Source organism: Setaria italica, chromosome IX, assembly GCF_000263155.2.
Source record: "Setaria italica strain Yugu1 chromosome IX, Setaria_italica_v2.0, whole genome shotgun sequence".
NCBI classification, from domain to species: Eukaryota; Viridiplantae; Streptophyta; class Magnoliopsida; order Poales; family Poaceae; genus Setaria; species Setaria italica.
The window spans coordinates 18956349-18972401 of record NC_028458.1 but is presented as its reverse complement, the minus strand read 5'-3'; the positions used below and the strand labels follow the sequence as shown (position 1 = coordinate 18972401).

The 16053-nt window shown below is 51.7% G+C and overlaps 5 protein-coding genes across 5 annotated transcripts; 3 read left to right on the top strand and 2 right to left on the bottom strand.

Moving 5' to 3' along the window:
• Positions 1 to 2356: 2356 nt before the first annotated feature.
• On the top strand, positions 2357 to 3926 carry LOC101757823 (UPF0434 protein Mmar10_2939). The gene is made up of 3 exons (XM_004982976.2): positions 2357 to 2516; positions 2627 to 2681; positions 3577 to 3926. The coding sequence occupies exons 1-3, from the start codon at positions 2407 to 2409 to the stop codon at positions 3679 to 3681; spliced, it is 270 nt and encodes an 89-aa protein (XP_004983033.1). The 5' UTR covers positions 2357 to 2406; the 3' UTR covers positions 3682 to 3926.
• Positions 3927 to 5407: 1481 nt separating this feature from the next.
• On the top strand, positions 5408 to 6317 carry LOC101757423 (E3 ubiquitin-protein ligase RNF167). Its single transcript, XM_004982975.4, has one exon. The coding sequence runs from the start codon at positions 5577 to 5579 to the stop codon at positions 5955 to 5957; it is 381 nt and encodes a 126-aa protein (XP_004983032.1). The 5' UTR covers positions 5408 to 5576; the 3' UTR covers positions 5958 to 6317.
• Positions 6318 to 9835: 3518 nt separating this feature from the next.
• Positions 9836 to 10271, top strand: LOC101762990 (putative ripening-related protein 6). The gene has a single exon (XM_004986505.2). The coding sequence runs from the start codon at positions 9873 to 9875 to the stop codon at positions 10269 to 10271; it is 399 nt and encodes a 132-aa protein (XP_004986562.1). The 5' UTR covers positions 9836 to 9872.
• A 1086-nt stretch (positions 10272 to 11357) lies between these two features.
• Positions 11358 to 13717, bottom strand: LOC101762582 (la-related protein 1C). Its single transcript, XM_012849001.1, has 6 exons — positions 13445 to 13717; positions 12794 to 13355; positions 12472 to 12715; positions 12296 to 12386; positions 11469 to 11540; positions 11358 to 11384 (listed from the first exon to the last, which is right to left on the bottom strand). The coding sequence occupies exons 1-6, from the start codon at positions 13715 to 13717 to the stop codon at positions 11358 to 11360; spliced, it is 1269 nt and encodes a 422-aa protein (XP_012704455.1).
• A 270-nt stretch (positions 13718 to 13987) lies between these two features.
• On the bottom strand, positions 13988 to 14978 carry LOC101762179 (expansin-A31). Its single transcript, XM_004986503.2, has one exon. The coding sequence runs from the start codon at positions 14879 to 14881 to the stop codon at positions 14129 to 14131; it is 753 nt and encodes a 250-aa protein (XP_004986560.1). The 5' UTR covers positions 14882 to 14978; the 3' UTR covers positions 13988 to 14128.
• Between the last annotated feature and the right edge of the window lie 1075 nt (positions 14979 to 16053).

The following is a 16053-nucleotide window of genomic DNA, read 5'->3' as shown; positions in this document are numbered from 1 at the left end:
ACCTCCTTCCCTCTACATCCCGCTCGAAAAAAAACCCACGTTTCAAACTCCTAATTAGTATCTAAATATTGATGTGACACTTGCTTAAAAATAAGCAAAGGAACCAAACACCCCCAAAATCATAATACGAGTAGGTTTAAACCCAGTACAACTTGTCTTGTATATACTCCGAGTCTCTCCCTCGTACGTACTCCACATATTATACTCCCCGGGGTCCTGGCAATCAACAACACAACATATTACTAATCTTTTTCCAGAACACTGTAGAACACTAGTTGGTACCAGAAAACGCAAAATAATCCAGCAGCATCTCTCCAGAACACAAGAAAGCGACCATGAATCGAATGGGGGAGGGGACAGCACGTACTACAGGCGTACGCAGCAGACGCAGGATGAGGATGGCAGGCGCGCTGCCGTGGATGGCACACATGCATGAACACATCATGCAGACCGATTGATTACTGACCTGCATTAGTATACGTGTCTCTCTCTCTCTCTCTCTCTCTCTCTCTCTCTCTCCGGATAACACAACACAATGGTACCTCGCAAACCAATGGTGAAGAGACGATTCGGGCAGGGAGCAGATCCGGGATCCCGTGACGTCGACACGGCACGGGCAGGCACCTGGGAGCACCGGCCGGGAGGTCAGAGCGCGGCCGCGCTCGCTGAAGAAGTTGCGTAGCTCACAGCCAGGCTGGGCCTGGGCTATACAGGTCAGGTCGGCCCCGAACGCGGCGTCGGGCAGGCTGGGCCTGGCTATTTTTCGTTTTCTTTTTGCGAAAAGTTGATCCGATTTTTATTTTTTTGCTAAACTGTAAATTAAAAAAGAATAAAAAAATCCAGGTCAGGATTTGTTAATTATGTAGCCATAAATTTGTTAATTATGTTACTCAAAGTCTAACTATCGAATCACTTTTTTTAAAAAAAAATTCTATATTGGTTATAAACAACGATATGAACGGCGATTCGAAAAAAAGTGGTTGACAATTGACATGGATATTTCACACTAAGTACAGATGTTTCGATCTTGAATGAACCACCTACTAGTCAGTTTAGGCATCAGATGTGTAAAATAATAGCTCAAAGACTTATGTGGCATCCTCAAACAAATGTAGAGGGGGATCAGTGGAGTACATTTTATCACTTTATAAGCTATCGCAATCGTCAGATGCCGGCCCACTTCCTCACTCTATCTGCTCCCTCGTCTCGCTGCGAGCCAACCACGCAAACTTGCACCTGGGCTGCTGACCTGCTGCATCGTACAACAAAGCGAATAAGCGATGCTGGCCGTGACGGTGAGCCAGGTGGTGGCGCTGCTCTCCTCGGCGCTCTGCGGCGGCGGCAGCAGCGTGGCGGCTGACACGAAGGTGGCCGGCGCCGCGGCCGACGGCGGCGAGGTCTGGGGACGACGCTGCAGCGTCAACGACCGCGCGGCGGGGTACTGCTGCGTGTGCATGTCGGCGTGCCGCGACGTGGGGGAGGTCCGGAGGCTGCCGTGCGGGCACGCGTTCCACCGGGACTGCGTCGAACGCTGGCTGGCGCGCTGCCGGCGGCGGACGTGCCCGCTCTGCCGCACGCACGTCGGCGGCGGCGCATTGGGTTTGGTCACCGAGGAGCAGCAGCATGAGCTCAGCGACGACCTCGTCATCTGGTTCTCTTCCCTCTTCATCGCCGGCTTGTAGAGGACCGGCCGACGGCCGTAGGTTAGTTAAGCTAGCAAATGTACCTTTCTGCCTGCACGCGTATAATGAATAAATATACGTGCACGGATCAGATTAGGACCGTTCGTGTTTCGTTAGCTTTTCTTTAATTTCTTTGTTGCCTGGCTGCTGTCGCTTACTTAGCTTCTGTAGAAGCTTTGATAGAGAGTCTTCCATGATAGAAGCCACTAGGCACCATGATTGGCCGAAGTTGGAAAAGTGGTGGATTCTTTCTAATTTCTCGTAAAGTTTAAATGGTATCCTTAAAATTTTGAAGAAATACGTTAAGTTAAATACCAGGTAAATATATGTCAAATCCTTCCCATACCTTTGGGGTTTTGGATTGCTTGTCCATCCTAACAATCTTTAGTGGTAATAGATCATGATCCTCATGCCTTCTTCACAATCCAACTCAGCCCTATCTATTTTTAGTTCAAAATAATATAATATTATGATCCGATCCTTGTTAAGCCGGATTCTTAACCACCCCTTGCATAACCAAACTTTGTTTGATGTCCGGACCAAGCACAGAAGATGGGCTACTTCTTGATATTTGATGGGCCATTTGAGCTATCTGAACCCAACTGAGCCCAACACGACGAAGCAGCAGAACTGGGCCGGATCTGGCCCGCCCCAGATAACGCGGTTGCTTTCAGCGGCGGGCCGGCAGCCACCGAGTTCAATCAACCACCATTGTCCGAGGGAAATGCGGCGGACGGCGGCATTACTGTCGAGCCACGGCGGCGCCGGCGGCCGCAGCATCCCGCAGGCGCTCGCCGCTGTGCTCGTCTGCCCCCTCTCCAAGAAGCCTCTCAGGTAGGAGTCAAAGCGGCTTCCATCTCCTCTTTCGCCGCGGCGCCCGCGCGCAGCGATTGCCCTCGATCCCGTCCTGCGTACTTAGCCGTGTGCCGCATGCTGATGCACAGGTACTGCGAGGCCAGCGGGTCTCTGGTCAGCGACGCCGTCGGTGTGTCTTTCCCGGTGAGTTTCTGTCGTTCCTAAGCTATTCTCGTGCGACATTCATGTGTGCCGGCAACCTGTTTGTTGTATTGACCTAGTGGAAAAATGTCAAAGAAAGGGAAACTGGGATCTGATCTAGTAGAGCAACGATCATGAATTGCAACCCAAAAGTTTTCAGGATTATGTAGAGCAAGTTGGAATAACTCAAATAGATGTTTTCGGCCCTGTATGTCATTTTTATGTACTTCCTCCGTCCCAAATTACTATTTGTTTTGGCTTTTCTAGATGCATAACTTTTGCTATGAACCTAGACATAATATATATCTAGGTGCATAACAAAAGATATGTACCTAGAAAAGCCAAAATGAATAGTAATTTGGGACGGAGGGAGTAGATCTTAACAGGATTAGTTATTTAGGTCATGCATACTTTCAAAGAAGTTTCAGAACAAATTGAGATTGGAACTTTTTTTTTTTGAGATCAATTGAGATTGGAACTTAGTACTCATATATGGATAATTATTTCAGAACCAACTTTACTGCTAGCATATTGCATATGTGAGTGTTGATGTGAGTTGTGGTGGGGGCAAATTAGATAGGGAGGGTGGAGAAGGAAATGATCAAAGTGCTCACCAAATGGCTTACAACCAACTGATCACATTTGGAAAAGGGGAAACTGATACTTGATTTGTGTTAGCTTTTGGATGCACAGAAGGTAGGCGCTTGAACCTATGCAACCGCACGAATATATAAACATGCTATCTGTTCGAACATTTCAGTTATTCTCCTTGCACGAACCATACGGCCGTTTAACTCATCACCTCCTTTTGTGATCAGTTGCTCCTGTCCCTGCTGTGGTTCCATCCACCGTTTTCTCTAACTCATGTTGTGTGCTGAACTGCTGATGTTGACTACAGGTAGTCGATGGAATCCCTTGTCTTGTACCAAAAGATGGAAGGTTGCTCGATGACCACCAAGAGAAATCAGAACAAGATTCAAGCACTGGGGATTCTTCTGGTTGAATTCTTGTTTATGGCAACAGTCAACGAAATCATTACACAGTAGCAACATATCATCGGTAATAAAACCAGAACTCTTGCTCTCCCAGATTGGTGCTTGTTGTAAACCATCATTGCACTGCTGATGCGGCACCCACTTTATTTCCCTACGAAATGAAAGCGGTTACATCACATGATTTCTGTTGTTTTGTCTTCAACAACAGCAATGAGCAAAATGAAAGTGTCAAACAACACCTTTTCCGCTTCATTCTCATTTCTGCTGGAGTAACTATATACAGAGCTTGATACTCTGGTTCCCAAAGCTGTCATGTCCTGCGATTAGCGATTATCTAAACCTGCTAAAACATGTTTCTGATCTTAGCTAGTCGACAGGCCCCTTTTTTTGGTGGGTGTGGGTGTGGGCCTGTGGGGTGGGATTCCCTGGAACCAGCCACTGATATTGTATCGCTTAATAAAAGAAATAAAGTGAACAAGGAAAGGTGCTTTGTCAGGCAAAAGAGAAGGCTAAAGATAGGATTACCATCCATAGAATTGCTGGTACCAGAAAACGCAAAAGAAATCTAGCATTTGTCCGGACGTCAATCCAGAAAGGAATGATGGGATTGAATAATGTCGGGCGACATAGCTGGTAGGAGTAGGACTGGAGTGTGTTGTATGTACACGCAGCCGTGCACGTCATGCACTGGTCCAATCTGGTTACATGCCGAGATGCCACACGCAATTGTACAAAAAAAGAGACCCCGAATTGAAAGGCCATGTGTTATGTGTAGACTGATGACTGATGCAGCAATTAACCTGATGTCTAAGCCTCCGCATAATATAACGATGTGTAGACTGATGACTGATGTGGCAATTAACCCGATAGATGTCTAAGCCTCTGGTGCATAATAATGGAACTGCAGTCAGTACGTACCTCAAATTAAACCAGGTGTAAAGATGTGAATCCGATCCATGGACACACACGGCAACGGGACGTTGACGCGCCACGGGCAGGGCTATAGCTGTGTCCGGCGAGCGGCGGCGACCGACGGCTCACCTCCACCAGCACTGTGCACAGTGAGGATCCCTATAGCTCTCCGTCCGGCCGGCCGGCCGGCTGGTCAGTGTACCTAACATAATCACGCAGTCATCGCTCACTCATTTTCTCCCCGGTTCCTTGCAGGTCACTGAAGTTGCGTAGCCATGGGAAAGCCTTATGTGCTGATGAAGCAACAGGCTAGCTAGGTCAGGTCAGCCGACACATCCGCTTGGCTGCAGCCGGCATGGCCGGATGTACTGGATGTACAGTACTGCAATGCCAAACCCAGTTGAGTTTGTTAATTGAATAGTTGTGCTGGTCATTTACGATGCTTCAAGGTGCGAAAGTGGGGTGTCGCTTTTCCGCATCCAAAGCGTCAACGGGCCTAGGCTCGTCGCCTCTTCGATCCTGACCGTCCAAGCTCAACATCAGGTGGATTCCCGCTACGCATTAGCGCGTTGCCCATCGGATGGCAACTTGACGGCGAGCTCTGCTCGAGTGCCTTCACCTTCAGTTAGGTCTTTTGTACCTCGTGGAAGCTGAAAACTCGAGTGGGATCTGTACATGCGACAGTGCCCCGGTCGTTCCTCATCGCCGGACGCTTTGTGTCCAAGGAAGATTAGTTTTAGGCTTACTACATGATAGGGGGAGGTTAGACGCTGGCTGGAGCATTAGGTGCACCTTCCCTCTCCCCTTTTCTACTCGAGATCGTCCAAAATGATTCCAGACGATAGGCATCATCTTTATAAGCATCGCGATCCAGCAGCCTCAGAGATCCCTGGTCCACCCTCTCACTCACACTCCCTCACTCATCACTCGCCTCGCTGCGAGCCAAGCGAAGCCTCGCGCCAGCGCTGCTGCATTTGCGGAGTAGTAAGCGATGCTGGCCGTGACGGTGAGCCAGGTGGTGACGCTGCTCTCCTCGGCCCTCTCCGGCGGTGGTGGTGGCGGCGTGGAGGTTGGGGCGAAGGCCGACGGCGAGCGGTGGCGACGCTGCGGCGGGCACGACCGCGCGGCGGGGTACTGCTGCGTGTGCATATCGGCGTGCCGCGACGGCGAGGAGATCAGGTGGCTGCCGTGCGGCCACGCCTTCCACCGGGACTGCGTCGACCGCTGGCTGGCGCGCTGCCGGCGGACGTGCCCGCTCTGCCGCCTGCACGTCGGAGGCGGCGTCGTGGGTTTGGTCGACGAGGAGCAGCACCACCAGCTCAGCGAGGACCTCGTCATCTGGTTCTCTTCCCTCTTCGTCGCCGGCTTGTAGGATTGGCCGTGGGATCGGATATGCTAGCAATGGTGCCTCTACCTGTAAGCGTATAAATATACGTGCACGGAGTGTAGGATCCTTCGTAGTTGGCTTCTTTAGTTCCTTTGCTGGCTGGCCTCTTTTAGATTTCTTTGTGATAAAAGCTTATTCGAAGGATAAAATTTCTTCGATCCTCCTAAAATATTTCTGTACCAACTCCTGCCAAAACCGTCCCTACTCCGTACAAACACATTTCTTTTGCACTGGAGGGCATGATTGCTCAAACGAGAAAAAGGGTAGAAAAGTCTGTTAACATATTTTATAGCCACAGAAAAAGAAAAAAAAGGAGACAAATATATAACACAAAGTTTCTAACCATTACCCGATTATTATTATTTTTAGTAAAATGCACGCGATAGGTCCATCAACTCGTGAAGGGTGTCACTTAGACCCACGAACTCTGAAAGTGTATTTTTAGATCTATAAACTCTTTAGGTTGTGTCATTCTCCACGCGGGCTCCAAGCACTGACATGCCATGCTGACTCTGCATCTCCTATCTCATCTCTCTCCATCCTCCTCTCTCTTTCCATGGTTTTTGGCTGGGGCGTTTCATTGAGCAGCTTGTGGGCGAGGAAAGCTAGCTTGGGCTGCCTCAATTCGCGCCGCCTCTCACCGTCCAAGACGAGTCCACTGCTAAGCGGCCTCCGCACGGCCGTCGCGTCAGTGCTGCGTGCGGGCCCCTGCGGCCCTGCGTGTCCCCCGGTAGGAACCAGGAACGCGGCGAGCACGTCGTGGCGACCGGCAACAGCCACACGGAGAGCTGCAGCAACAGCGACGAGGCCGCGATGGACGACAGCGCGGCGAGGTTGTAGTGGTCGCGCAAGGAAGCTAGGCTGGGGAGAGCACGCAGGGTGCTTGTCATCGTGTCGGAGGAGCACGACGAGAGAACGTCGTGGCGGCCGGCCGGCAACGGTGGCAGCATTGGCACGACGATCAGGAGCCTCGTGGAGAGTCCAGTCGGTGGTGCCGGAGCCGGAGGTAGGGCTGGCAGGTGACGCACGGCGATGTCCCAATGCAACATCTAGCTAGCTAGAGCTAAGAATCGAGTCAGCGAGCAAGCAATGGAGTAGTCAATGATCAACGTCGATCACCATGTAGACGCTGGTGCTATGCTCCTGCCGCGGCAGGAGGACCTGCGACAGGTCGGGCTCGGCACGCTGCGCCAGCACGCCGCGGCTGTCACCGACGCTCATTAGGTACACGTCGGCGGCTTGGTGCCCTTCATCAGCAGATTCAGCACCACCAGCACGCACGATCCATCATCACGAGCTCCGAGCACTCCGTCGCTCGTGCCTCTGCCTCCGCCAAGAACGGCGCCTTCGTGGCTTTCAAGGCACGGGCCAGTACGTCGAGCACCTTCTGCTCGTGCTTCCGCGCTGCTCAGCGGCCGTTGTACTGCAGTGGCGTCTGCTCGTCCGGCAAATCGTTAGAGTCAACCTCCTCCGTGAGCACGCTGTTGAGATAGCGGCACACGGCGGTGGATTACGTGCATCCGTTCTTCCCCAGGCTTCCCGCGCGCTCACTGCACCCTCGCCGAGCTGTCGTCCGTTGTGGCCTCGCCGCTATTGCTGTTGCTCTCCGTGAGTTTCTGGTCGTCGCGCCAATGCTGCCATTGCTGGCTGCGGTCCTGATTCCTGCCGCGGGACACACAGGGCCCACACGCAGCACTGACGCGACGGCCTGGTGGAGGCCGCCGAGCTAGCTCATCTCGCCCATAGCCTGTTTGATGAATTGCCCCAGTCTAAGACCATGCGAAGAGAGAGGAAGATACAGGGGAAGCGAGAGGTGATACACAATCAGCGTGCCATGTCAGCAGCTAGAGCTCATAGGAAAGGTATGAATCTAGATGACACACCTTACAAAATTTATAAACTTAAAAATGCACTTTCAGAGTTCGTGGATCTAAGTTCTAAGTGACACTCTCTCTTACAAGTACTCTATTTTTTCAGTGTCACCCATTGTTTTTTTAGCTAGTTGTTTCAGTTCTTTTGTTGCATCAATTTTTTGTGTCGACGGTTGTGCTCATAATTTATTGCATTTAGTTCTGTTTTCAACCGATTATTTTTCTCCCCGAGTTCCTGCTAAGTGGTGGTTTTATTGTTGATTAAAATGAACAGAGTGAAAAGTAAAACATAAAAATCACTCTTATAGCTCTTTAGACACTTTTGATAAAATACAAAAAAAAAACATGGGTCATGCGTATTAATGTTGCTGCGGACATGGGCACGTGGCCTCCTGTTTTTTGTTGGCGTGTGCAAGGTCCGCTTTCTTCCTTTTTCGGCCTGTAACACAATAGCGGTCCATTGTGGCCCAATTACGACAGCATCAGCGCACGTTGCTCACTTTTCAAGTGTTGTCACACACGTCGCCCAGGAGGGTAAGTGTGGAGGCGAAAGTTGACCCTAGGCGCCTTGGAAGTAAGCTATAACCGGGTTGCTTTTGGCCCTATGATCTAATGAAGGATTTGAGCCTCCACAGCTCCACTGTTAGCCGAAGTGAGTTTCCTGGCAAGAGTTTCCACTGATTTGGATCCGTTTGCCTAGCTTTTCTTTTTTCTGGACGCGCCGTTGGGGAGGTGGGCGGCGAAGGTCAAGCCAACGGCTTGGCGTGCGAGCGGGGAAGCGAGGCGGCCGGGAGTACAGCGCGCGTGGCAGCGTTCAGGGACGAAGCTAGGGGTGCGTTTGGTTGGGAGACAATGTAGAACGGGACGGTCCCGTTCCAGTTTTTCGGGATGGAATGATCACATTTCTTGTTTGGTTGAATGGGATGGGTCCGTCCTAATTTTTCGTTTGGTTGGAGAGATCGCTATAGACGGGACGAGCACCGTTTTCTTCTTCTGTTAACACCGTTCGTGGGGCCCACCTGTCATACTAGCAGGTATCTTCTTCCTCCACCGGCCGGCCGCGGTGGAGCTCGCGCCCGCCGGCCGCGGCGGAGCTCGCCCGCGCCGGCCCCTCCGTCGGCGGCTCCTGCTGCCCAAACTCGCCCCCTCCACCGGTGCGGACGGACGGCGCGTGACGGGGGCGAAGTGGGATGCCCCCGTCCGCTCGTTTTGGTGGGATGGGGGCATCCCGCATCTGGAGGGTATATTCCCTCGTAGGGATGTCCCCGTCCCACCTGTCCTCCAACCAAACGCGGGACGAAGTGGGATCGTCCCGTCCCGTCCCACTTCATCCTCGCAACCAAACGCACCCTAGGTTTGCCTGGTGCACCCTTGTTTGCGCAGAAGGAATCTAGTGCAATTGTAAACTAAAATTTTTACTTCACCTTGGTGCATGTGCACCATGGTATAGTAGCTCAACGTAGGTTCGCCCCTGACAGTGTTGATTTGGTTGATGCTGGAAGTGGTATGTAGCAAGCAACACAGTTTTTTAAGGTCTCGCGAGAGCGGTGAAATTAAGACGAGGCAATGTGACGTCGAGGATAAGACGAGCCGCGGTGCCCGATAAAAGCCGCGTGGGCGGACGACATTTAAGTTGGATTATTTTACTAGCGTGCAACAGGGAGCTTTTTTTCACCAACACCCTTAGCAACGTCTGCTAGTAACTAATAATAAGCAAACATGAACTAGTCACGGTCGATGGTCGCCCTCCATAGTTGCTATTCCGCTCGGATATTACCGCTCTTACATTTAGCGACAGCATCAAATCCAAAAGCATCGTTTTTACAACGCAATTGCCTGCGTTACTGCGTATCGAGGGCATCGAAATAGTATGGTACTCATCTTAAAAAAAAGATCAGTATCGCAGTCCTTATGGAAAAGCCACATGTACGTGGTTGCATATTTAAAGCCCTCGAGGCACACACCAGATGTACCAACGGGCCACCGCGGCAAGGCAAGTGCAAAAGGCTACAGAGCAGTAGGCCGAGCAATGGCGAGCAGCAAGCTTGCGGTCATGGCGGTGCTCGTCCTGCTGCTGCTGGTGTCCGCCCGAAGCTATGAACAAATCCCCGCGGTGATGACGGTGAACGGGTTCCAGCGCGGCGAGTCCGGCGGCGGGCCGTCGGAGTGCGACGGCAAGTACCACGACGACAACCTGATGCTGGCGGCGCTGTCCACGGGGTGGTACGAGGGGGGCATTCGTTGCTTCAGGACGATCCGCATCAGGAGCACGCAGACCGGGCGCACCGCGCTCGCCCAGGTCGTGGACGAGTGCGACTCCACTCGCGGCTGCCGGAACAACATCGTCGACACGTCCAAGGCCGTGTGGGCGGCGCTCGGGCTCGACACCGACGTCGGCGAGGTCCCCGTCACCTGGTCCGACGCCTGAAACGCAAGTTCTCTGGAAGGGTTCACCTGTTGCGTGCCACCGTCTCCGTTTGAGAATGTTATCGTGTCGTTGCGTGCCACCGTCTCCGTTTGAGAATGTTATCGTGTCGTACGTGTCAAGTGTCATGTGTTTGTGTTGTTTTGTTGCTCACACTTTCTATGCATCCTTTTTTTACCAACAACACAGTTTTGCTCATTCTGTGGCCAATCACCGTTAGGTTATTAGGTTGGGACATACTCCCTCCGAGCGTTATGTGATTCGCAAAATAAAAAAAAAAGCTCATAGCTACACATCTAGATATACAGTATATCTAAATACATAGTAAAGTCTATGAATCTAGAAATACTAAAACGATCTACAATTTGGGACGGAGGAGGTAGTAACAACACGTCTGCACCCACCACGTTGCGGAGTAGCTAGTTCTACTGCACTCTAGTAAAGCTGGCATTCGAAAGTAACACTCATCAAAGAAGAACATGCGCCTGAAATTTTGGATGTAAGAGAGACGCCGGCACCGCAGGATGTGCAGGATGCATCTGTGCAACTCGACCACGGCCAGCTTCTTCTTGCAGGTGTTGAATCACTCATCGTGACCATAGGCGTACTCAAATCTCAGACAACACAAAGTTCATGATGCAGGGTTATAACTCCAAGCTTTTTGACATATATTTACAAAAAAATCACTTGGACGAATCAAGTTAAGAATAAATCATAATGATTTACGGTTCATAAGAAATTAATTTGAAATCCGCAAAACAAATACTGAACATGCAACATCACCACCATTACATTGAGAGCCTATAGTTGTCTCTTAGACTCTAAACAATGAATTCCAGTTTCCCCATAATGATGTATATTCTTTTTGTAGTTTCTACCAACCTTTTGTGTCTCCGTGATAATAACAAACACATGTCTTCATAGTAAATGCTTCATGCTTGAAAAGTTGAGTATGTCCTAGAGAAGCTTCCCATTGGCGTGTAGCTGCTTCACTTCAAGTGTATCTCTCCCACCCTACACGCTTTCTGATTTTTCCATCCTATATAAACACATGGAAATAAAGATATTTATAACATGTTAACTAAGAATTTAGAAGCATTCAAGTTGATCTGATATCTCTTAAATACAAATAGAATTTACTAAAAAATTACAAAATGATCCAAACAAATGATGTAACTGATGTAGGGCGAGAAAACTTACCAGTATGTCAACCTCAGTTGAAGGTAGGATAGAATCCAATATTAATTCCATATCAGTAGTTGTAGAACAAACCTGAAACACAAAAAGAGTATGAAGAGATGGAGAGTTTTCATGAAATTAGCAGCAAAATATACTACTAGGGAAATGGTCTTCTGTATTGGTTGGGAACCCCCTTTAGTATCGATTGTGCAACCGGTACTACTAGTTTGGTACTAAAGGGGATTCTTTAGTACTGGTTGAAATAACCGGTACAAAAAGAGTATTAAAAAATTTTAAAAAAAGAAATTCCGACCGCCACCGCCCTCTCCTCGCCCGACCCCGCATCCCGCCTGCCGCCCTACCCTCCCGCCTCCACCCCACCGCCTCCACCTTCCACCCGCCCGCCTCCCTCTGTCCTCCGCTCTCTGCCTCCTCCTGTTGGCCCTGCCGCCCACCCCCGCCGCCTGCCATCGAGGGGAAGAGAAGGGAGAAGGAAGAGGGAGAGGGGAGGAAGAAAAACAAGGTGAGGAAGAGATAGAGCGTGCGGGAGAGATAACGGGAGGGAGATATATGGATAAGGCGTGGGGCGACAGGTAGCTCCTTTAGTACCGGTTGGGGGCTCCAACTGATACTAAAGGGTGATTATATTGACCACGCATTCTCCATAATATTGCACTAAAGGCTCGGGTGGGGGCTCCACCGGGTACTAATGTGCACCCTTTAGTAGCGGTTGGTACCCCCAAATGGTACTAAAGAAGGTCACTGGGGACTATCCGTTAGGTCCGGTCTAGAGGAAAGGCCATTTCAATAGTCATAACCCTTGAATCAAGTTAAGCATGGAAACTTACTTTCTTAAAGCCGGCGATAAGCGTCAATGGTACCCAACCCTGCTCATCCATTTGAGCCCTCAAGTAAATGTCCTCGTCCAAGTTTTCAGTACTGTCAAAAGGGAAAAAATATCAATGAATTAACCAGTTGGCAATTACAATATTTTATACACTTGTTATGAGTTTGCAGGAATTACCTGAAATAATATTCTATTTGTTTGCGGATCACTTGTCGCAGCTGCTCTGGAGTCTGCTGATTTTCCTGATTTGGAGGAGTTTGCTGCCCCTGAACTGGTTGCTGTTGCTGCGGCTCCGTTTGCGAGGGGCCTGCTTGCTGCGCCAAATTTGGTTGCATTGCGTGGGTCTGTGGTTGCATTACGTGGATCTGTCCATACTGCATGCATGGCGGTAGGGATCCTTGTAGGGGTGGAGCAAAGTACCCTAGGACAAATTCAAAAAACAAATATAGAAGATGAAATCGTGTAATATGATCCTATGCATAATGACAGTTTCACCTACCAGGATATCCATACGGCATGCCATAGTAGTAGGGGTATGGCATCGGTGGAGGAACCATGCCCATGAACGGCGGCGCCGGATGCATGTGGTGCGGTGCATCGATGTAGCCCATTGGAGGACCCAGCGGCCTATGCCCCGGTCCACGGTGATCGTCCACGTAGCCCCTCCCGCGTGGCTGCCCGTTGAACCCTCCGCGGTGCTCGTGCCTTTGCCAGCCGCCGCCGCCTCTGTTGCGGTAGGCGTTGCCATTGACGTTGATGTCGCCTCTGCCATTGGCACCACTGCCGACCGGCGGCCTCCTGCTTCCTCCTCCTCTGTTGTAGCCTTCGCCGCCGCCACGGCCGTGGGGGTGCGGCACGAAGCGACCGTTCTGCTGATGGTGGCCTCGAGCACGTTCGTTGTTGATGCTCCGGTGGCTCGGCGGCTGCTCCGGGGCATCAGCACGCCTCTCCCTGCTGTAGTTCGGCCCGTGCATGGGCGAAGGTACCACGGCAGCAGCCGAGCCGGCGCGATCGCCGTGACGGCGAGTCGAGGCGCCGGGGCTTTGTGAACTGATTGATCCCTGCTGATACGATCAAGACACGAAAGTAGTAATGTTAAGATTAAAACCTCATCTACATATATAGCCAACAAAAATTAACGTGCCGGTACCTGTTCAAGGAGAGGAGCCGCGGTTATAGGAGCATCTAGAGCGGTGGAAGAAGACGATGGCGATTTCCCCTTCCCCTTCCCCTTGGCCGCCGCCGTGCTGCGAGACAGCTCTGGCCAGAGCTCGTCGGCGACGCCCAAGACGGGCATGCAGACGTCCGCAGGTGGCAAGTCTTTCCAGGCGAACGGGACGGGTTCGTTCTTCTTTACTGGCGACGTGGCGTCGTTCACACCGGCCTTCGCAAGGGACGCGCCGTCGCCGGCACCGGAAGCCATCGCGCTCGAAACTAGACGTTGTCTTCTACTCCGGCAGCGCCATCTTGGAGCTTGGGTTTAATTGAGCGAGAGAGAGTTGTACTTGGAGTCGGCTTCGGGTAGTCACGCGCGGGCTCACGGCAAGACGGCCGGTGTTAGTATCGGAGTCGGAGACGCCCCGTCGTTTTTTCCGACCTCCATGATCGCCGGCTCGTGCCGTCTTTGGTTTCGTTTACGGGATCTTGGGTGGACTCACCTTAGTTGAAGAGTTTGTTTGTTGAGGAGTTTGATTCGGTTAAAGACTTAATTACAGTAGTAGATATCTTTGATGGGCGTACACGTAGGCACTCCGCCACGCAGACAGAGACAACACGAGAAGGCACAAGCAAGAAACATATTACAAAACTCTGCTCTGATCGGTCGATCGATGGATCAGTAGACGAACTGCTGGTATGTGTTGTAGGTCTGGCCGAACTGCCACCACGCCGGCGCTGCGTTCAGGAACTGGATGTACTGCCCGCCGGTGGTGGTCACGGCGAAGCTGAGCCCCTGGCCGACGAGCCCGGCGAGCGCCTGCCAGTTGGCGCCCCAGTTCCTGGACATCTGGATCCACCCCGTCTTGTCGCCCTTCACCCAGGCGGCTGCCACGGAGCCGCTGCCGGCGAGGTTCTGGATGTTGACGAGCAGGAAGTAGTTGGAGCCGGCGATGCTGAACCGCACGCCGCCGCTGCGCGAGCACTTGACCTGCTCGTAGAGAACCGGGACGATGCCGGCCTGGACGACGCCGATGCTTTCCCACGCCGGCTGCGACATGTCGAAGTGAGGGCGCCCCGGGCCGCACCAGCCGCCGTTGGGCAGCGCGTAGTTTGGCGGGCACAGGTTGGTGGCCGTGACGGTGACGGTGTTGCCGGGCTTGCAGTACTGGCCGCCGGGGCGTGAGCCGTCGCACGTGATGGTGTAGCACTGCCCGCACGACGCGCCGTCGTTGAACAGCACCGTGCTCAGCGCCGCGTTGTTGATGCCGTACCCGGCGTTGTACAGGTTGTCGTACCCGCACGCGCCGCCCATCGTCCCGGACCCGTCGGCCCCGCCGTAGAAGGTCGCCGTGCCCGGTGACCACGCTGCGGCGCCGGCCGCAGCGCACGCTGCCAGAACACCCCACATACCTAACCACCTCGGCGCCATGATTGCGACCTTGCTACGAGTACGAGGCTATACGAGCACGTACCTCGTAGTAATCAGAAAAGGAATGGATTATCTTGTCGTGTGATTTGCTGCAAGCTGCGACCTTGGTGGCTGATCTGCCTGCAGGTTATACTAGTGCTTAAATAGGAGGAGGAAGTAGAGGCAGGCAGGAGATTAAGGGAGCTTGGAGCTGAAACTTGTCGAGTAGGAGAAGATCAGATCAGCAGCGATAATGTCGGTGTCAATCGATGCATCTCATCTCATTCTCATGTCATGGAACACGTAACGCGCGGTACGAACTGGAAGCACATGCTGCTCAGATGGCAGGTAATTGCTTGTCTTTGACTTTTGATTGCGCGTCCATGGCAACGGTTGATCAGAGCGCGGGGGCTGATTTGTTTTTCGCAACCAACACATTCCTTCCACACGTAGGCGCGGCGCTTAGTTTAGTGCGTGGATCCAATCAGGAAGCGTTTGTGGACGGATGATGCGTTTGTGGCATGATTCCGGCTTAGATTAGGGCCGTGGCATGATCAAGTGTCAGATATTGTGTTGAATATTTGTACAGTCCGGTTACGATGGAACTTAAGTTGTATTTAGCAGTATAGGGTAGAGTCCGTGTCATACTATGTAACCCAAGCCTCCTCATAAATATGAGAGGGGGGCTGCTGTTGTAATCATGACGTCAGGCTCACGGGGGGAGGTGGCACGATGCCGGGACCCCGAAGCGACCGGTATTGCGGTATTGGGGAGGAGCGCCCGTAGTCATGCTCTGGGAATGTAGGCTTCGGCCGAATCTCGTCAACAAAGATCATGTCTCCGTTGTCGTTTATAATCGTGCGAGTTCGTCTCGATAGATATAATCGGCGCTTCTGCTGGTGGAGATTAGTAGGTGGCTCGTCGTCGCGAAAGCTAATTTCTACCATCGAGCATGTGCGTTTGTATGGTTGGAAGAACAATGTAAGTTGCTAGTTGTGGACTTCCTGAAACTTTTAGTGTTTATACTGTTAGCCTGTCCAGGTTGGCAAAAAGCATGGATTCTCTGATTCTCCAGCAATGGGGATACAACAGATGCTGTGCTTTTGTTCTTGTATAGGTGTTTATGCTTGTTGGAGACCTGTGTGAAAGACGGGCCATATCAAACTTTGAATTTTGACAATGCCATATGTTCA